The sequence below is a fragment of the Molossus molossus genome, unplaced genomic scaffold (assembly GCF_014108415.1).
Source record: "Molossus molossus isolate mMolMol1 unplaced genomic scaffold, mMolMol1.p scaffold_m16_p_14, whole genome shotgun sequence".
Taxonomy (NCBI): Eukaryota; Metazoa; Chordata; class Mammalia; order Chiroptera; family Molossidae; genus Molossus; species Molossus molossus.
This window is the reverse complement of record NW_023425349.1, coordinates 30,536,876-30,558,212: the sequence shown is the minus strand read 5'-3', so window position 1 is coordinate 30,558,212 and position 21,337 is coordinate 30,536,876. Positions and strand designations below refer to the sequence as shown.

The 21,337-nt window shown below is 50.3% G+C and overlaps 1 protein-coding gene across 1 annotated transcript in view; it reads right to left on the bottom strand.

Annotated features, from left to right (window-relative positions):
* ANKS6 (ankyrin repeat and sterile alpha motif domain containing 6) overlaps window positions 1–18,515 on the bottom strand; it is a 42,787-nt gene extending 24,272 nt beyond the window's left edge. Inside the window, exons 1-8 of the mRNA XM_036261580.1 lie at window positions 18,114–18,515; window positions 10,833–11,335; window positions 7,355–7,399; window positions 6,483–6,687; window positions 5,389–5,495; window positions 2,969–3,117; window positions 1,526–1,724; window positions 748–797 (exon numbers count right to left, since the gene is read on the bottom strand). Coding sequence (XP_036117473.1) covers window positions 748–797; window positions 1,526–1,724; window positions 2,969–3,117; window positions 5,389–5,495; window positions 6,483–6,687; window positions 7,355–7,399; window positions 10,833–11,335; window positions 18,114–18,463 — 1,608 coding nt within the window. The 5' untranslated portion in view covers window positions 18,464–18,515. The remainder of the gene's footprint in view (window positions 1–747; window positions 798–1,525; window positions 1,725–2,968; window positions 3,118–5,388; window positions 5,496–6,482; window positions 6,688–7,354; window positions 7,400–10,832; window positions 11,336–18,113) is intronic.
* Between the last annotated feature and the right edge of the window lie 2,822 nt (window positions 18,516–21,337).

Sequence of the window (21,337 nt, the reverse complement as noted above, 5' to 3'; positions counted from 1 at the left end):
GACTTCACTTCCCAACCTTCTGTGCAGTGATGTGGTCATGTGACTAAATTCTGGCTAATCTGATGTAAACAGAAATAATGTGTGAGTTTCCAGAAGTCTTGAAAGACACTGGCATGTACCCATGGCCGCCTCTTTCTTGGTTGCTGGAATGAGGCAGTAATGCCCAGAGCTCTAAGCCATCGTGACCAAGGGGTGACTTGGTAATAGAAGCCATGCCTAAGAGACCAACAAGTAGAGGAACCCAGGTCCTTAACTCCGTGGAACAACGTACCAGTCCTGAACTTCACTTACTTGAGAGAAATAAGCTACTATCTTGTTTATGCCACTGTCATTTGTGGACTTTCTATTACTTACAGCTGAATTTCATCCTGACACATCCCTAGATGAGGAAGCTGAGGTCTCTCTTAGGCTGGAAAATTCTCTGTGAGCCCTCTCTCCCTGGCTCTCCATAACCAAGTGTCCACGTCACCCATCAGTTCCTACCCTTCCATGCCTGGTCCTCAGACTGCCTCCCTGAGAACGTGGTCAAGACCTACACCTGGCCACAGCACCAGCACAGCCTCACCCACGGTTTCGAGCTGGCATCTTTCCGACTCCTCGGTGCCAGGGCTGTACCCGTGCTGCACATTATGAAAGCAACCCCATTTGTGACCACAAGAAAGACAAATGCCCACATCCCTCCTTGTAAATCAATCAACTAATGATTGGGAGAGACCCGAAATGCTTTTAGAAAAGCCCGACACTCACCATGGTTGTCAATAACACATCTTCCTTTTCTCCTCTCGTGCTCCCAGGACCTGAGAGACAAATGGAAGTTTCCTGAAATGACCCCGCCACGAGTTTGAGGCACGAGGATGAGTGACCAGGTTGGCCTTCATCCTGGTAAACAAACTCTCCTGGGAGATTAAATATTTAACAATAACTGGTATTCAATATTTGAATAGAGGAAAGCATTAAAAATGTATCTCAGAGCATGTTTTCAGCTTTTCCATAAACCGTGCTGGGTCAGACAGCGGTGCACCCGGCTCAATAGTCTGTCTCAAACGGTGGTGCCAAAGGAGCTGGTCTGGGTGTGGGGAGTCTCACAGAAGGGATCTGAGCTAAGCAACTTCCCCATCAGTGCGGGAATCTCCTTCAGCACCCTAGCAAAGTCATCTGCTCTGTTGAATACCTCTAGTGTGGGAGAGCTCACTACCGCTCCACCCCCCAGGAAACTCGTTCTATTTCAAAACACTTTCTGTGCAAGGCACACATCACATTTGATAGGTGGGAAAATCACCTCTCCACGGCCTCAGGCCCCTCAGCAGGTGTGTGGAACAGAAACCCAGGACCCTTGCTACTAGCTCCCCCACCCCCCACGCTGGCTGCACCTGTGTCCCTAACTGTCTTTGCAGATCAGCCACTCTGCTCTGGTCACAGTCCAACATCATCTCACCTTTGACATCAGCCTGGGAGGCAGGACACAGGGCAGAGGACTTGGGTCTGACCATTCTGAAGTCCTACTACACCTGCAGCTTTTCCTTACCATTGTCTTTCATCGTGGGGGCCAAATCGGGGAGCCCAGAGCGGCTCGTCTTGTCCTGGGGGGGCGCCCGCATTGTGGAGTCCAGCGCTGGCTCTGGCTCATCACAGAAAGGCAGTGGCTGGTTGCTGGACAGCCCACGGGGCAGCGTCTGCATCAGTTTGAGCTTCCGAAACCGATTCGACATTCGGTTCCACCAGGACTGCCAGGGGAACGCGAGCAGAGGTCACGCACCAGGACACCCAGCCCAGGGACAGTGACTGCTTCACGTGCTTCCCTCCCCTCTCCTGGGCGGTGGCAGGCAGTGCTTGATAACAGGCTGCACCCTTTCCCACTAAACCCTGGTTTTCTACTCCTTCCTGACCCTGCCCTTAGAAGCCATTTCCAACAGGTTGGAGGTAGCAGTGAACCCCAACTGCCGCCCTTTATCTACTCAATCTCCTGACTGCACGGATTTGAGGCACGGGGACCCAGACAGGGGTGCTCCTTGCTCGAAGTCTTACAAGTCCAGAACAGAGCGACAGACACAGAGGCAACACCAAACACCCTAACATCTATCACTGCGTAACCTCCCCCATCCCAGGGACCATGCAAGGTGTCAGGGTGTCCGCACAAGGCCTGGCCACCTAGGATGAGGACAGTTGCCACCTCTCGGGGTTCCTCAGACCCTGTGGCAGCTCAGAGGTTCCTGGCACAGCCCAAAGAAAGGCTGTGAAGGCCTGACCTGGGAGACGGCCGAGAGAAGAGGGGCAGAGGGACCTGTGCCAGCAGCACTGTGAGAAGGATCCGGGGCCCCGAGAGCCACCCCACGAAAGGAATGGCGAGTCTGCAGATCTGAGGAGGTACAGAGGTTCTGGAGGGGGGAGGGGAGCAGGAGGGATACGTTTTTATTTCAAATAAGTACAGCAGATGGGGAGAACGAGAAATTCGAAGAAAAATACCAGGCTTGCAGTTAGAAATAAGCAGCTGGAGCATGGTTTTGGGGTTTCTAGGGGAAGCTGAGGGGGCCTGTGGACCACAGGGAGATCCCAGAATAGCACAACCAGCAAACATTCTACACGCTGAAGCAGAGGCTGTACAGACGGCCTGGGTGGGAGCAGGGGTGTTCACTTTGATTAGCTTAGTACTACATCATGCAGACATTTTAAAAATCCCCTATATTTATAAATTAAGTCTCCACATCAAAATCTGGTTTCTTCGGGAAAAAAAAAGGGAAGATCTGGCAACATGGACCCACATTCTTTGCAAAGCAGCCACTGATGCCACTAAGTGGTTATGATGACCCTAGTTTTCCTCAGTCCCCACCATTCCCTACCATCATCCCATCTCACTTCCCACCCCCGCCAACAGAGCCCTGACCCCAGCCGTGGGTTAAGAGGAAGTGGCAGGCATTCCTCATCCGTAGACCTGGTCCTCTGAATCCCTTTAAGACAGGAAAAGGCAAACCTTGAGCCCGCCTTTGTCATCGGGCAGCACTGGGACACTCCAGGGCTGTCGGACCTTCGAGTAGGGCGGGGGTGGCGGGTGGCTGGGCCGGCCTTTGTCTTTATTCACCTGCATGCAGACAGATGCCAGCAGTCGAACAAGTTCCGTGTCTATGGGCACAAAAGGCAGCGTTTTACCTGCAAATATGTCTGTTGGGCTTTGGGAACTGGGCCCAAGATGACCCCATCAGCTTTAACTCAGCCCTACAGCTGCAGAGTCTGTTATTCCAGGATCAAGGTGCCCAAAAGGTGGCCAAAGGCCAGCGGCACTGAACCCACCTAATCAGCAAAAAAACCAGAAGCTCTCTTCCCACAGGAAGGCAGGCTGTGTTGTTTAAAAAGTACAGGCTCTGCAGCCAGATGGCAGAGGTTCAAATTCTTCCTCTGTTCCTCTCTGGCTGTTTAACTCCAGGTAGATTAAGGAACCTCTCTGTGCCTGGGTAAAGGGGTGACTACAGTGCCCCCGCGTAAAGATGTCTGGAGGACTTGAGGGAATTCCTGACACAGTAAGAAAAGTGAAGTATTACTGGTTTTTATTAATTCAACTAGGTTATAAAAATAAGCAACAAACAAGAAGAAACTACTACAAACGATTAATAGTGCTTTTCTCTTGACGGCTGTTTCTCTTCTTCTCTCCATGTATTCAATAACAAACATGTGTTTTTTCAAAAAATTTAGGCAAAAAACTTCATTTGAAAATCCACGAGGGAAAAAGAAATCTTCTGGGGAGACACTGTTTCAAGGGGAAATGGTGGGGAGCGAGGGAGGACACGCAGTGAGAGCGAGTCTGTCAGGAAGGCCCGGGCCACGCAGCCTGAGATCAGAGACTCCTTCTGAATGATGGGAGCGGGACCACTGGGCGAGGGGGCCCCTACAGCTGGGGCAGGCCATCTTCCCTGGTCCAGTCACCTCCCCTTCACAGGCGACGTGGAGCTGTTCCCCTCACACTCCAGGAGGACGGAATGGAACCGAGCACGCGTGTGCTGCGTGGGGAGGGGTGGGATGATGGCAATGCTGGTGGCAATGGAGGACACTCTGGCCCGCCACCCGGCAGCTCAGAGCAGCGGCAGGAGTGACAGCAGGTGGGACTGCAGAGGTAGACGGCCCCTCCCCACGGCCAGCAGGCTGGGGCCTAGCTCAGGGCTCTCCCTCTCTGAGCCGAAACCCCTGGATTATAAACATAGAGACCCGCCCTGGCCGGTTTGGCTCAGCAGTTGGAGCGTTGGCCTGCAGACCAGAGAGTCCCGGGTTCGGTTCCCGCTAGAAGCACGTACCAAAAATAAATAAATAAATTAAATAAATAAATAAACAGAGAGACCCTGCCCTTTGAGTTGGCTGAGTGGAAGCCCCAGTTTACAGAGGAGGGCCTGTCGCACTTGGGGAGGGGCCAAGGGGAGCAGTAGTACCAGCTGGAGACCGAGAGGTGGGGCTAGTAACAGAGATGCCTCCAGCGTGGTGCCCTTGACCAGGCAGCCTCCACCTACACACTGGAACTGAGGGGCCATGGCTCCATCTCTGATTCTGCCTGTCACAGCGCCTTCTGGTTTCCTCCTGAGTCCCTCAGAGTTTCTGGCTTGAAGCACAGATACCATTCACGCCTTGCTGGCCTTCCCTCTCCTAGAATCCCAGAGGTTGGTGCTGGGAGAGGCCTCGGGGACCACCTGGTCCCAGCCCAGCCCTTGCTGGAAAGAGAGCAACTTGCCTAGGGCCATATGGTGAGCTCTTGGGGCTTCCCCTTGAATAAGCAAGTGCTTAAAACACAGGTGAGCATCAGGACTCCCAGCCAGAGAAAGGCAATGATGATTAGAGATGGTGAGCATTTTTTCATGTCTCTTGGCCGTTTGTATGTCCTGTTTGGAGAGGTGTCTATTTAGGTCCTCTGCCCATTTTTTAATTGAATTCTGTCTTCCTTTTGTTGAGTTGTATGAATACTCTATATATTTTGGAAATTAACCCCTTAGCATTGTTGTCTATGTCCACTGATTATGCATACATGCATAGAAGTTCTGTGGTTTATCTCTTCCTTCCCCCCCTGTACCCTCCCTGAGGTTTGTCAGTCTGTACCCCACCTCCATGTCTCTGAGTCTATTTTGTTTATCAGCTTGTATTGTTCATTATATTCCACAAATAAGTGAGATCATGTGATATTTGTCCTTCTCTGATTGGCTTATTTCACTCAGCATAATACTCTCCAGGTCCCTCCATGTCATCTCAAAGGTTAATCTCTTTCTTACAGCTGCATAGTACTCCATTGTGTAAATGTACCACAGCATTTTTATCCACTCATCTATTGAGATCAGGAGGAGGGTGTCAATGGGGGGAAAGGGAGAAAAAGAAGAGAAAGGCAATGAAGATTGAGAACGCTTTCCTGAAACAACCCACCAGGATCACTCAGTAGCATCACTAGGTCAAAGGCCGTGTACCCATTTTTTGCTCGAAGAGTGACATCAGCCCCTTGGTTTAGCAGATATTTGACAATTTCCTTATTCCTGGGGAGGAAAGAAAGAGCCAGAGTTAGACCCACTGAAAGCGAAAGCACGGCTTTGCTCCCGAGCAACAAGACGTGACGTTAACCACAGCGCAGCTCTCTGCGCGCCAGGGCACGGACAGCTGCACACAGCCTCGTTCCCTACCCCCGGGCAGGTCAGGCACGAATGAGATGGAAATCAAAGCCTAGTTGCTCCTCCCATGAACACAGTGAACACCGAGGGCTCTGCCCCCAAACCACCTGGCCACCAAGACTACACGCAGGCCCACTCCCCCACCCAGATCAGGACCCTGCACGGTGGAAGCCTCCACAGGCCAAGGTGCTTGAGGTGGAAGTCTGAGGCTCATCAAATAAGAAAACAAACCCCTTGGAGATGATGCAGGAAAATGCTATGATCAGCTGGAACAGGGCATGGAGTCAGACTACTAGCAGCTGCAAGACTGTGTGCAGACCCCTGCCTCTCAGCGAGCCTCCCCAAGGGGGCTCCAGGGGGCGACAAGATGATGGAGAAGGGATTCGGAGCACCAGTCAATGCTGCCATTTCACTTGTTCCAAAGGTTAGAACAAGTGTCCCCATCGGACGTCTCTGAGGAACCACTGGTATGAATGGCCATGTTTATTTCCAATGGGGCAACTTAAGGAGGTCGCCGTGTATCAGCGTGAAAACCCCAGAAGAGGCAATCACCCTGTTCAGCTGAAATCAACCTACAGACACTTTCTTTCTGCGTAAGTTATCTGTCTCTGCTGCCTGGCTCTGAATGGCCACTGGTGAAGTCCTGTGACGAGGTCACAGGAAATCAGGACACAGGAGGGCGGCAACGCAGGAAGGAAGGGCCCGCACATCTTCCACCTTTTTTGCATGCCTCAAGATCTCCCCAGCCCTAGGGTTTATCTGTAGGTCTCAGGACCACAAAGCCCCAGCAGGAACCCCATCCCAGCCTGAGCATCCCAGCAGCCTTGCTGTGGACAAAGTGGGGCTGGCACTGACCCATGATAGGTGGCCTGCATGAGGGCCGTCCAGCCGTGCGCACTGTCCTGCTTGTCGACCTCAGCATGCCTTTCCACCAGCAGCTGCACCAGCGGCAGCTGCCCCATGACGGCTGCCAGCATCAGGGGGGTTGCCCCGTCCCCATTGACCAGGTTCACGTGGTTGGGGTCTTCGTCAGCTATCTCTTTGACCAGCTGGAAGTTTCCTATAAACAGAGGCAATGGTCCATGGGCCTGGCACCACAGGCTTATATACCCAGTGGGTTCATTTAACAAACACTTGCTGATCCTGCCTCTGCACTGAGCTGCAGGGGATCGAAGATGAGTCGGAGGTAGCCCCCACTCTCAAATCCCTCAGCCTATGAAGGACAGAGACAACGATACAAACAGCTTTACTAACAGATAGAAAAGTAGGTGTCTACAGAGGACAGATGAAGGAAACAGAGAAAGGGCAATGCCCATGCAGAAGGAGAGTACAAGTCTGGGTAGGGGTTGAGGATCAGGGAGGGCTTCCTGGAGGCGGGGTCTATTTCAGAAGAGGACATTTTAGGCTAAACAGTCCTTCATCACAAAGAGACTGAAGTAGGTAGGTGGGCAGCCAGGCATTTCAGAGGTAGGGAAAGCCAGGGTCTAACCAGGGTCTGGTGAGGTGGAGGAGCCTGGGAGGCTAGAATCTGCTTGTAAAGCACCATAACAACTACCAGTCTCCAGGGTCTGAACCTTCCTGGGTGAAACTACAGAGTCAAGAAACAACAAAATGCCTGTTTCTTTCTCACATACTCTGGGTGGCCTTGACAAGGGCTACAAATATTAGGTTGGGAGAATGTGGTGCCGAATACTTAAATACCCAAAAAGATCTTCTACAGCACTTACCCATTTTCAATGCGTGGAAAATATCAGGCCGCCTTTTCTCCTCATCTAGGTAAACAAGGGTTTTAAAAGTTAAGCACTGGAAGGTTTACTATCACAACAGCAAAGTCACAAGAGTGTAACAACATGGCCTAGCTTTTAAAATTATCTACTTTTCAAAAGCGATCTAATTAGAGCCCTAAGAAACGGGCACATCCAGCAGCCTTTCTGGAGTGCTGTTATCAAAGCATGACCGAAAGCGCTTCAGAGACAGATCTGGCCAAAATGACATAAACAAGCAGCGGACTATTCCCTGATCTCACAACATCAAGTTTTTGGGCATTCCAAACTTTGGGATGTGCTGTCTTCGATACGATAGAAAAGTATAGTCTTGGAAAAATCTGAACTCCTATGAAAAATTTTAAAAGAAACAATGATTCTTTTCTCCTAAAAACAAAATGGACAACCAGGAGATAATTGCAGAGCTGAGGACCCTGAGATGCTAAGCAACTAAGCCCAGGGGAAGGCCATGGATGTGGCCTCCAGGAGAGAGGATGTTCATGTTTGCTTTCCTTCTGAAACGAGAAACAATCTGGATATGATTCTGAGAGTCATCCCTGCCTTACAACTGCAGACACAGCTCCCTGCAGATGACTGCCCACCTGATGTGTTCACGCTGGTCCCTGCAGCCCAGTTGCTTGGTGGTGCAGGACCCCTGCTCCCCCTGCTGACCCCCAAAGCAGGGTCTTGCTGCACCTACCCAATGCCAGCCCCTCCCTCATCTGCTCAGCCATCACCTTCCTCAAGCTTGACTAGTGGGGACCCTGCTCCTGTCAGAAAGCAGACGTCGTCATGACCAGTCCCCCCCCCCACTGGTGGGAAAAGGCAGGACTTCCTGCCGCCTCTGACTAGCACCAGGTATGGAGCAGCTGTAGGAGGAAATCTGCAGCTCTGGGCTGAATCTCTGGTCCAGGTCAGCCCCACCGGGCAGCTGGGAGGAAGCCGCAGCATGACACAGGGAGCCCGAGTCCAGAGTCAGCATATCAGAATGAGTGCCTGTCTCTATAGTAATCTGTCTCCTCATCGCTAAACGGGGATAACATGTTATGTTCAGGCTGCGTGGTGATTGCAGGGATAAAGAATACAGATGGGAAATGATTCAGAAATGGTTAGGTCCTATTCAAAGAACAATTTTTGTTATCTTTACTAGTAACCAGCACCCACCCCAGCAAGGGTAACTACTTAACTGCAGGGTTGTTAAAGGAAGGGTAGACACGGAACAAAGTGTCTGATTTTGCCTGTAAAATACTATTATGAAACAAATCTGCATCTTAGTTTTAATAAATATGACATGTTCCTTTAAGTGTTTCAGAGTCTAATCTGCTGTGGGCGGGTACTCTCTCATTCCAAGACCCTCTGACAGAAAAAAGCATATCACCTGGCCTTAGTTCTGGTAACTAAGCAACCGTCTGGTACAAATGAATCCCTGACAGTCTAGCTTGACCCCAGGAGGCCAGGGCAGCTGTGAACCTGATGTCCAGTGACCCTGGACTGGTCCCTTCCTCACTCCGGGCTCCAGGATTTGCATCGTTATCAGAGCAGCTCTGGGGACCCTGCCCCAGCCCAAGAAGCCACCATAGTGGGGTGGAGAAGGTATCACAATGACAATTATAGCCTCTAAGGTAGCTTGCTACAGCTAAGTCAAGGGAGAGACCTAGGGGTCCCTAAGTCCCTGGTAGGGTGAATTTCCCCGCATCTCACAAAAAGAGCTAGTAGCTATTGTTATGTCTTTGATAACCTGTCATTATTCGTAACACAGCCTTGGTCCTTGCTACTGTCCCACCTGAAGACTCTCCTAAGAGCCTGCATGGCACATTCCCTCAGGTCCCAAGTCAGCTTAAATATTACCTCCTCCAGGAAGCCACCCGACCTCCAGCCTCATCGCCCCAGCCTGTCTCTCCAAACCCTCGACCTTGCCCCCTGACACTTACCACCTACAGTGCTAGGTAACTTACTGTATTTAATAGGCTGTTTCCTGTTTATTATCAAGGTTCTCAAGGGCAGGAACTGGATCTGACTTGCTCAGACATCCCATGCACTGTGAGCAGGGCCTGGAACATTGTAGGCACTCAACAAATATTTGCAGACTAACTAACTGGACAAATGGTCAATAACCTATTATAACAGCTTCCATCTACTGAGTGCTAGCTATGTGGCAGGCTCTGGACACGTATTTTATAAGCACTGTCTTATTAGAGTTCACAGAACCTTACAAGGTAAGTGCGTTTATTATGATTGTTTTGGGAAAGAGGACACTGAAGTCCTGAAGGGACAATGAACATGCCCAGGCCACCTAGCCATAAAGTGAAGAACTAGCCTCAAAGCCTGGTCAGCTTGAGGGGGAAGTCTATACTCACAGCCACAGCCTGATCCCGTCAAATATGACAACAGTCACAGCAGCAGGAGGAATGGCAGGTGCCTGTCCCTCTCAAGCCCGCCCTGTGGGCCAGGGTGACCTCACATAATCCTCACAGCAGTCGTGTGAGGTTGTGCTACTCCTGTCCCCCACTGATGGACAACCAAACAGAAGCTTGGTGAATTCAGGCAACCCACCCAAGGTCCCTTGGCCTTTCCTTCAGATTTTTACCCTTCAGTCCTAGACGCTTATTTACTGCAGCTGTCATTACGGCCTGGGCCGCCTGTCACTGGAGTCAGACTCATCACAGAAAGAAGGTACTAAGGCTGTGTGTGACATTGCATTTCATGGTCCTACTGTACATGATGAACTGGAAGTTTTGAAATACAATGTATCCTGTGGCGGATTTGCTAAGAATTGTTCAGCCAGTCCTATAAATGCCAGAAAGATGGCAAAAAAGAAAAGAAACAGGACACATTACTAGGTGCTGAAAAACCTCAAAAGTGGGCTGAATTTTATGTGAATTAGTCTTTGGGGACTTGAAGTCAAGCACACTGTTGGCAAATTACAGTCCATGGGCCAAACCTGATCTGCTGTTTTTGTAATTACAATTTTATTGGAACATAGCCACACCTCCTCATTTACATATCACATATGGCTGCTTTTACTCTAGCAGCATTGAGTGATTATGACAGAGACTATGTCTAAAAGGCCCACAAGGTCTAAAATATTTATTATCTGGTTCTTTACATGAAAAATTTGCTGACCCTGTTCTAAAAGGGTCCCAGAACCACCTGCCTCAGAACCACGTGGCCTGGAGGAGGAGCCGTGCTATGTAGGTTTCCAGGCTCTTCCCAGAGCTACCAACACTCTCTCCAGAGGGTGGGCCGGGAACCCTGGATGTAGCTGGCACTCCCAAGTGAATTTTACACACCGCATATCTTAAGTCCTACTGCTCTGCAGGCCGGACTCTGATTTCTGCATGCCCTTCAGTTGGGCAATCCTCAGCTTGAGCCATTTAAACACAGTTTGGGGTCCTCTGGGAAGCTGAGGTTGGGAGGTGAGGGTGAGGAGAAGCAGCCTGACCTGTCTTGGGCCTGACGGTGGTCAGTGGGTCCAGGTAACCCGCAAGGTCCCTGTGCTTGCAGTCCAGCGCGACCTCGAAGGCAGTCTTCTCCAGCACGCTGAGGTGGTCAGGGTTGGCCCCCTTCTCCACCAGCTGCTGGGCCACGCCAAGCCTTCCGATGAGCGCTGCCAGCATCAGTGGGCTCCAGCCCACTGTCTGTGCTGCGTGGTTGGGGTCTGCACCCCACTCCAGCAGCAGACGCATCACGGCCTCATGCCCATGCTGGATGGCAGCCATCAGGGCTGTGATGTCCAGCAGCTCATTCCTGCTGCCCCCCGCTCCTGGCTGCTCGCCTGAGGGGCTGTGATGATCCACGAAGGCACCAGCTTCCAGGAGCAGCTTCACAACACCCAGGTGGCCACCCCGAGAGGCCACGGTGAGCACACTGGCCCCCAGCCGGTTCTGAGCATTGACGTCAGCCCCGTGATCCAAAAGCAGGTGTGCCACGCTCACGTGCCCAAATCTGCCAGGAAGATGAAGAATCAGTGACACTAAACATGGACCACTGACAAGGAAACACTTAGTTAACACTCATTTGTCATTAACTCCTTGGAGCTGCTTATAATAAAAGGCCTTTCTGGTGCGGGGCCCTGCATATGTACCACCACAAAGGTGAGCAACTGCCCTGCTGAGTTTGAATCCAGTTCTGCCATCCACCTGCTGCATGACCTCGAGAAAGAACTGTAACTTCTTTATGCCTTCATTTCCTCTTCTGTAAAATGGGATGTAACTGTATTGACTTCAAGGGCATGTTAAGGATTGAGTTACTATACCTAAACATATACTAAATGTATAATTATTAAAGCCCCTAGAACAGTGCTTGGCCAAAGGAAGCGCCACATAAACGTTAGCTGTTACCATTGTAATCGTATTACATTATGCAACATGCCAAGGTTACCCAGATGGCAAGAAGCTGCGTCAGTCAGAACCCAGGTCTGTCTGAATCCTGCTGCCCTCCCCCTTTTCCCTACACCACGCTGCCTCCCACATCTCAGAAAGGTCATTTTATTCTGCTTTGTGGCCTGGTAATCTCTCTCTCTGCCAATGCCGATTCCCCAAGGGCAGGGCCCACGTCTGAGCCATGTCTACCCTTCCCTCCCCAAATGCACACAGAGAGAAGGTCCTAGCGGAGAGGCACCAGACCCCATGCCAAGAGGTGTGGCAAGGTTGTGGTCAGCTGAAATAGGCTCTCGTGTGTCACCAGAGGCCTGCTGCCACCTGCTGGCAGGAATGTTTCACCTCCAGAGGCTTAGATTTGGGCCTTGGGCCAGACCCCTCTGAGTGAAGCTTAGGGAAGGCCCTGCTGGGACACTGGGGAGACAAACAAGCACCCATCTCATACCAGGAAAAGGAAAACAGAAGCCTCTTCCTAGCAAAAGCTCTCCCTTCTTTGCAGAAAAGTTCTGTTTTACAGCACCTCGGGTTGGCACACTCTTTCGGGGCTCAGAGCCCTGTGTCAGAGCTGGAAGAGGCCTGGCCTAACGAGGAAAGAACGACCAGAAGAGAAGGCCGGGTCTTACCAGCCCATACTGCCTGCCTACGCTGCGTCCCCAGGCAGCTTTCTGAATCTCCTTAGTCCACTCCTCCTCCCCGGAAGCGACTTTTGTGGCTCAGGACACCCAGGGCCTCCCTCCCCGCTACGGAGGCAGAGCCAAGGCTGCTCTCTGGTTTGAACTTAAATACCTTCTGGGACGTGAACCTTAACAGCACCAGGGCCCTTCCGCCCACAGAGGGCTGCGCACGGAGCCACAGGGCACTGGGCCTGTCCTCCTCCTCGCCAAGAGCAGCGAGAGGGCAAGTCAGGCTGAGATAAACTCAAAGGCAGAAAGCTGCAACCCCAGTCTGTCCCCTTGCTTCCAGTGTCGTTCCTTCCTGCCCATCCTTCATGATATTCCCCAAACCGAAAATGATGCTCAAACCCTACATCTGATGGCCACTTCCCACTGTCTGAAAACCTGCCGACTTCGTCCATCTCAAAGTATCCTCGGGCCATGCTCATCTGTATGCACCAATTATTAGACTCTCCAAAGACAGGACTGGGTGCTGACCCAGAGTGGAGCTCAGTAAACTGTCAGATAAATGAGTGACTGAATGACTGGCATAACCACACAGAGGATGGTCCAGAGACAGGCAACGGAAATGACTGCAGAACTGGTATATCCTCCACTGGGACAGATCATTTAAAAGATACACTACTTAGTAAGCAAGCATGAGATAAAATCTAGTATAATTCCTAACAGTATTACAAGGTACTGTCACGTTTTTATCTCATTTGATCTTAATAAACCCTGAGGTAAACTGCCCAGTTCACAGAAGAGGAAATCAAGATTAGAATGGCAAGCAATAACCCAGAAATGTGAACGTGACAGAGCCAAACCTTGAACTTGGACCTGAAATCCCAAACCCCACTCTTCTGGTAGAACACATTTTCTCAGAGGAAGAAGAGGGCTGAATTTCAGCAGAAATGCTGACATTTGGAATGCTTTCTGAACTCATGGGGTAGCCCAAGAGGTCATTCAATCAGGCTGAAAATATAAAAGGATTCAACAAAGGCTGAGATAATTTTGTGGATGCTAGATTTCTAATAGGTAATTACCTAAGATAGGGAAGCTGGGGCTTTCTGAACAGCTGCTACTATTACCAATTAATTTCTGCAATTAACACCTGTGTTTAAAGACCTGGCACAGATACTATCACTCAAAGCACTGGGTGGAGAGCCCAGCTCTGCCACACTGGCAGGAGGAGAAATGAAAGGCAAGAAAAGGAAAGAAGCCAACCTGATCCTTTAGCATCAGGTAAATTTGGCAAGTGGCTTCCTGTGGCCAACACCAAGAAGAAAAAAATCAGTCACAGAATTCACAGCTGAGAGCACAGGCTGGGAGCACCTGCCAGGGTGTGAATCTGACTCTGCCACTTACTAGCTGTGTGATCTTGGGCAAGTTACTTAACTTCTCTGAGCCTCCATTCCCTACCTGCAAAACGCAGATGACAACAGTACCTACTTCCTGAGGTTTTGTGTGGGGTGAATGAGTTAATTCATTTAAAGCACTTAGCACATTGCTCAACACAATGTAAGTGCTCAATAAAGGCTATCATTTTAAGAATAGGAAAAAAAAAACCCCACAACCACCATGAATGTAACCATCGACAAGAGACCAAATTGCAGTGCAGGCACAGGGTCCCTGATAGCCTGGCCTGATCCAATGAGCTTTGGAATGTAAAGAGCTGGGGTGATAAACAGATGCTCTCTTGCATGGAAAGTGGTGGCTGCAGGGAGCACTGTCGGAGGCACTCTGAAGTGTATCTAGATTCAGGGAGGAGGAGTACAGACTGGAACATGTTGGCATACAGCCATGCATTTGCCCATCCTCCCAAGTACAGACAGACCGTACGTATATCCTTCATAAAGTCTCCCATATATAGGATTCCTCAGCATACTGAGTAAGCAGCAGAAAGCTACAGCACAACCCAACATAGACAGAGGTGACACCTGAGTACGGACGGTCAGTATCGGCAACTGAGGGACAATACATGATAAAGTACCCAGGCCCTGTCTAGGTCAGTTCTAATCCTCTTATAGATAGGATTGTCATATTCTACCATATTCTCATGGGAGTAACTAAGATCACAGGTCATAGCTAACGCTCCCAAAGCAGCACCAGGAAGATAAATGAAGGAATAAAGAAGAATGTAATTAATCCAGAGCCTGATTCGCAAGTGACAAAATCAGGACACCAGGACTACAAATTCCAGCAGGCAGTGCTGTAGAGAAGGAAAGTTCTCTAAAAATGCTAAAGTATTAGTTAACAGAGTTTAGGTTAATTCTTCTGCGTTTCCTGCTCCATCAACAGTAATGGAACTTAATTAGATGAAATTAATCAGGTGACTGACCAACATGCAGAACTTGGTTAATAGCAAAAACTGGAGAAAGGGGGTCTCTGAGACACCCTAAAGCATGCCAGGTGCTGCGGTCACAAGCGGGCGGAAGAGCAGGGAGGAGGGATGCATCAGTGGCTCCCAAATCTGCTGTGTGACAGAATCGCTGGGGGCCTCTTCTCACACAGCCCATCCTTCACTCCTTCCCCACCGGGTCTTCTAAATCACAACCCCCAGAAAGGGAACTCAGGAATCTGACTTGGAAAAAGCACCCTGATGATTCTGATGTGTGGCAGGTTTGGGTGCCACTGAGGAAGGGGACCAACTATAACATGGGGTAGTGGGCACTACTACAGGGGCTCTCTCAGAGCTAAGAGACCAGGAAACAAGGGGATGTCATGGCAGGTTTCCCAGAAGCTAAGCTGGGAGGAAGAGGGGGGCTTCACTGAGGGCTCTGGAGTCAGATTTCCCAAATTTGCTGACAAGCTGTATGCGCATGAGCAAATTCTGTAATCTCAGATTCTCATCTGTAAAGTGGAGCTAATATTCTTGGTACACAGTAAATGCTCAATAAATGTTAACTGCCCCCCCCCCCAAAAAAAAAACCCACAAGGAGACACAGAAAAAGTCTGAATGAAATCATCTTGGCCTGAGTTTAGGTTTAGTTTAGGAAGTTTAGTTTACATCCTAAACTGAGCTTAGCTCCTAAACTGAGCTTAGTTTAGGAAGATGGAAGGAAAGCAGAAGAGAGAATTTGGGGAGGGGTCTGAAGGTGAAAGTTAAATGCCCTACTGAGGGCTCTTACCAGGGGAGCCAACACAGGAGAGGCACAGCAATCATTTCAGAAAGATCTAGAAACTCTAGAGAGGATGGATTAGAGAGGGCACACCTGGAGGAAGGCAGAGTAGTAGAAGTCCCCTACAAAGTGTGGCCTGAACTACGGCAGAGGGGAAGGAGAGAGGGTGTGGATTCAAGAGGATATGGCAGAGACAGGTGAGCAGACTTGGCACAGACAGGTACCAGGGCCCAGGCTTTACCTGGTACTTCAAAGCCTGGAAAAAAGCCTAAGAGAGACAGGGAACCTCAGATGAAAGATGGATAGAACCTAAGGCTTTATGGTCACCCCAGACAGCTCTGGGCAAGAAATCAGGTATCTTAAGACAAAGGGTCCCAATACACAGGTAAGAGCGTAAAACTCTGCATTGCCCATGCAAACAGGCATGCATTCCCTAACTGGGATGTGTTCCCAAAGTGTGTTTATCTTTTATTATTTATTTATTTTTATCCTCACCCAAGGACATTTTTCCATTTTTTTGTTCAGAAAGAGTGGGAGGGAGAGAGAGGAAGGGAGAGAGAAACATCAATGTGAGTGGGACACACTGAGTGGCTACCTCCCGCATGACCCAACCAGGGCCAGAGACAAACTGCAACTGAGGTACGTACCCTTAGCGGGAACCGAACCCGGGTCTCTCTGGACCAAAGGCTGACACTCTAACCGCTGAGCCAAACCGGCCAGGGCCCAAAGTGTGTTTATTGATTGAAATAAATGCCCAAGGGTTGAGGAATGATTAAGCAAACCATAGTACTGTCCCATGGATAGACTATCTCACAGCAGTTTAAAACAACATATTTGAAAATAATGCAGAATAAAATTTTTCCAGCAATACAAACTAATTAGAGAGACTATGTAACATTTGGAAAAGAACTCAAAGAAATAAAATATCATCAGCATTATGACTAAGAACGTCATGTTTTCAATGCCTTTTAGAAAAACAAATGGCTTATACATATGGAAAGATGCTTCACTTCACTCACAATTTTAAAAATGCGAATCACAGCTACACTGAGATTTTTCATCCATCAGACACAAAACCCACAAGTTTGCTAACATACTATTGGCGAGGCTGTAGAAAAGCAAGCACTCACACACACCGATGCTGGGAGGGTAAACTGGTATATTTATTGTGGCGGGCAGAATTATAGGTCCCCGAAGATGTTCACACCCTAATCCCCAGAACCTACATTAGGCTTCATGGCAAAAGGGAAATCAAGGTTGCAGATAAAGGTATTAATCATTGAGGTTGACAATCAGCTGATCTTGAGATGGTGGAGTATCCTAGATGACCTAGGTGGGCCCAGTGGAATCACAAGGGTTCTTTGATGTGGAAGAGAGGGGTAGAAGGGTCAGAGTCAGATGTGAAGACAGAAGTTGCTGGCTTTGTAGAAAGTTGTACAGCAGCCATTGGAAGCAATGTGGTAAAATCCACCAAAATGACAAATGACCTGCATTCCCTTCTTGGGGAAATTCTGCAAGAAACTGAGGGGTGTGTGGGACCTAAGGAGATGGCTGACAGGAGTAAGAGACTTCAGTGTATACCAGAGTTTCTCTACACCAGGGTTTCAAGTCCTGTTCACCCTGCTTCCTGAGTACATCTCAAACTCACCTCTTGCTCTCCCAATGCTGTCTCTGCTCTGGTCCAGGCCAACATCACCTCTTCCAAGGCTGCTGCAACCGCCTCCTTACCAGCCTTACTCTAGCCCACCTCTCCAATCTGTCCTCACACTGCTGCGAAAGTGATTTTCCAAAACCATCTGATTCTGTCACTCCCTCTGCCTAGAACCTTCCATTATTCCCCAGTGCCTTTAGGATAGCTAACCTTTCCCAGCCCTGCCACAGGGCATCTGCCTTCTCTCCAGGGAGAGCTCATCCCCCAGTACTCCCAGCCCCCTTCCAGCCATAACATCTTTCTGACACTCCTACCAAGGCTTTATGTCCACTTTTGCCTCCAAACCTTTGCATGAGTCTCCTCTCACCTCCCACTTCTTCTGTCCCGGTGAATTCCTAGGCATCCTCAGGTCTCCATTTGAATATATACATCATCCTTACCAGAAACCTTCCCCCGCCTCCCCACACTGAGTCTGCTACTGCCGGAGCTCCCTGAACTTTCCCCGTCAAGCCTGTTCCCTTGTCTGGCCTATCTACCCACTGGCATGTGAGCTGCTCCCAATGGGACTTCGGCTGGGTCCCACAGCATCCCCATCACCAGGCTAGGTGGGTGGGTAGCTCTTAGGAAACCCTTGTTGCAAGAAGGGAGGAATGAACACCTCTAAGACGGAATCCCCAAGGCTGCACTCGCAGGGTCCAGATTCTGTTTTGAAAGGCCAATGTTTCTAAGACTCTGATTTCATGTTATTAAAAAGCGCTTCCATTTCTCGTCGCATCCCAAAGCGGCTCAAAGTTTACCATTCCAAGTCTCTAGAATGAGCCCTTGACCTTGTACCCCCGGGGCGCCCGCCGGGTCCGCGGGCAGGTCTGGCAGCCGACCCCGCGGACCGCTGGCCCCACCCGGCGCCCGGCCCCTCACCTGGCCGCCTGCATGAGCGCGCTCCAGCCGTAGTGGTTGCGGCTGTTGACCGAGGCGCCGCGGCGCAGCAGGAAGCGCACCAGCGGCTCGTGGCCGCCGGCCGCGGCGAACTGCAGCGCCGTGTTGCCTGCCTCGTCCGAGCAGTCCACGGGCACCGGCGCTCCGGCCGCCGCCGCCCCGGGCCCGGCCGCCTCGGCCCCCGCCGGCTCCGCGCCTGCCTCGGGCTCCGCGCCGCGCTCCGCCGGTTCCGCCGCCCCCGGCTCCAGCAGCCGCCGCGCCGTCTCCGTGTCGCCTTGGTCGCAGGCGCGCAGCAGGAGCTGGAAGGCCGGGGGCAGCCCGCCTTCGCCCATCGCGGCCCGCGGCCCGCGCCCGTCTGCCCCGCCGGCCGCGCCGGCTCCGCCCCCGGATACCGCGCGCTGGCGCCCCCTTCCGCCCGCCTGCGCGCCTACTGTGTGCCGGGCGCGCGCCCGGGGCGAGGTGGGTCTCCGCCGCCGCGGCCGGCGCCCCGCGGGTTCCGGGAAGCAATGAGTGGCGTCCGAGGCCCTGGCTCTCGGGTCCACCTCTGTCTTCCCCGCGGCTCCGGAGACTTCCTGCCCCAGCCTTCCTGCGGCTGCGAGCTCCGGGCCGTGGGCCCGGGTCTGAGTCCACCGCCGCGCGGGCCTGGCCCGCCGGGCTTCCTAAACAGTGTTGACTGATGAGAGGCCGCAGGGGTCCACTCTGTCCCCACAGATTGCCCCGCGGGGCCTTTACTGCCAGTCCTTAGCTGGGCAGGGCCCCTGGGGCTACAAGTGCCTCCTGTACCTTTCTCTTCATCCGTGGTTCTAAAATCACCATTGGGGACATTTTGCAAATGCAGAGTTTCTGCCTTCACCCCAGGACTACTGAACTAGGACCTGAGTGTGGAGCTCTTCCCTACAGCTGTGTTTTAACCAGCTCTCTAGGTGATTCTGATGCTGCAGTTTGAGACCCTGTATGATCCTCAAAGCAGTCCTGTCAGCCACCAGGTGATCACCCCGAATATACAGAGCAAGCAGCTGAGGCTTAAAGGGGTGTACCTTGCTAAAGGCCACATGATTCTCCTGCGGGAGAGCTGTTGACTAGAACCCACGTCTTCTGGTATCTAGTCCAATTCTCTTTCTATTCTCAACAAATAGTAATTGAGTACCTACTGTGTGCCAGGTACTTTTTTAGGTGCTGGGAAAACTATAGGGAACAAAATAAACTTCCTGCCTTCCTGGACCCGACAGTGGAAAGAGAGGCTGTAAATACACAAACAAGTAAGGACCGAGTATGAGTGATGAGTGCTATTCAAAAAATAAATAGAACATAACAAATCCAAGTCAGTAGGACAGAGGATGGGATGCTATTTTATAGTAGGGTGGATAAGGTGTCACTGAGAATGTAACAGTTGCACAAAGATGGGAAGGAATTGAGAAATAGATCCATGTTGACAATTGAGAGAGCACAACCCAGGCAGAGGGAAAAAGAGAAAGAGTCTAATGAGAGCAACCCTGCCTGCAAATTGCTGATGCCATCTGCTCATTGATCTGCTCACTGAGGTAACATTAACTTCTGATAGGGGATAATTGGTTTCCATAGATTGTGAGCTGTGGCCCCAAAGCCTAGCAAAATGGCAGGTGTATGGTAGGTGCTCAGTCCGTAATTGTGAAATGACTAAGTCTCACAAATATAGAGTTATAATACAAAACAAAACTTGATGCATAAGAGTCATGGTGTTGGCAGATCTAAGAAGATGGTAATGTCCTTAGGATCTGGGCCAGTAGGGCTAGAAGAAAAGGTCTAGGCAAAGTGTAAAGATAAGGAAAAGTCTCTACGTACGAAAGACTCAGATTGCAAAACACTTCAGTACCAGGTTAAAGACTATGGGATGTATGGAAATTGTTTGAGCAAGTGAGTGACAGGGATAGAGCAAATCACTTAGGCCCAGTGTCAGAGGTAATACACTGTCACTCATTTCCAGATTTGGATCCATTCACCACAACAGAGTTGAGGATGACTTCTTTTTGAAGGTCTAATGAAGACTTTTGTTTCTGTGAAAATCATGAGCAATTGCATCCTTGTCTTATTCTGTGTATTCAGTGTTTCTTCTTATATTTTTACTAACTAGTTGTCCCATTATAAATGTAATATACATGGAGCCCTGGCTGGGTGGCCCAGTTGGTTGGAGTGTCGTCCCATACGCCAAAAAGTTGTGGGTTCGATTTCCGGTCAGGGCACATACCTAGACTTCAGGTTCCATTCCCAGTGGGGGTGCATACGGGAGGCAACTGATTGATGTTTCTCTCTCTTTTATTCTCTAAAATCAGTAAAAACAAACAAACAAACAAAAACAAACCATATCCTCCGGTGAGGACTGGAAAAACCGTAATATATATACATGGTAAAAAAATAAATTTCGCCCTGGCCAGTTTGGCTCAGCGGATAGAGCGTCGGCCTGCGGTCCGGAGAGACCCGGGTTCGGTTCCTGCTAAGGGCACGTACTTTGGTTGCAGTTTGTCCCCGGCCCTGGTTGGTCATGCGGGTGGCAGCCTCTCGATGTGTCCCTTCACATCGATGTTTCTCTCTCTCTCTCCCTTCCTCTCTCTCCCTCCCACTCTATCTGTACAAAAAATGTAAAAATATCCTCGGGTGAGGATAAAAAAATTAAAAAATAAATAAATAAATAAATAAATTTCACCAGGACAAAAGGGTGTGAAACAAAAGCAAAAGCCCCTATCCCTCCTCTCCCACTCTCTGCTCTACTTCCCACAGGAAGCCAATATTCACATTTAGTTTATCTTTCCAAAGCTGCACACGTCGGCATTCATCAAACTTCTTTATTGTACGAGAGAACTAGTCTCGGAGGTTGCACAGCCAGGAACAATGTCCCAAATCATGCTACAGCTGCACCCTATACAAGGGTGGCATCTGTACAGGCCCTTTTTGGTGTCACCGGCTTGAGAGTCAGACCTGAGATTGGAGTGGCTCAATAGCCCGGGTCACATGTTTTGCCTGATAGAAAAGGAGGCTGGGAAAGTGTGTTTCTGGCATTTTCAGCATCTATAGGGGGAGGTAGGCTCCCGTATAGGTGCCTCCAAAGGTAGTATAAGAAAGAGGTTCAGATGCTGGGCAGCCAAAAAGGATAACAAATATCCACTACAAACATACCCTCTGGAGTGGACCTCTGTTGCTTATACCTGCCTTGCCTCTGTTTGTCTGGAAAG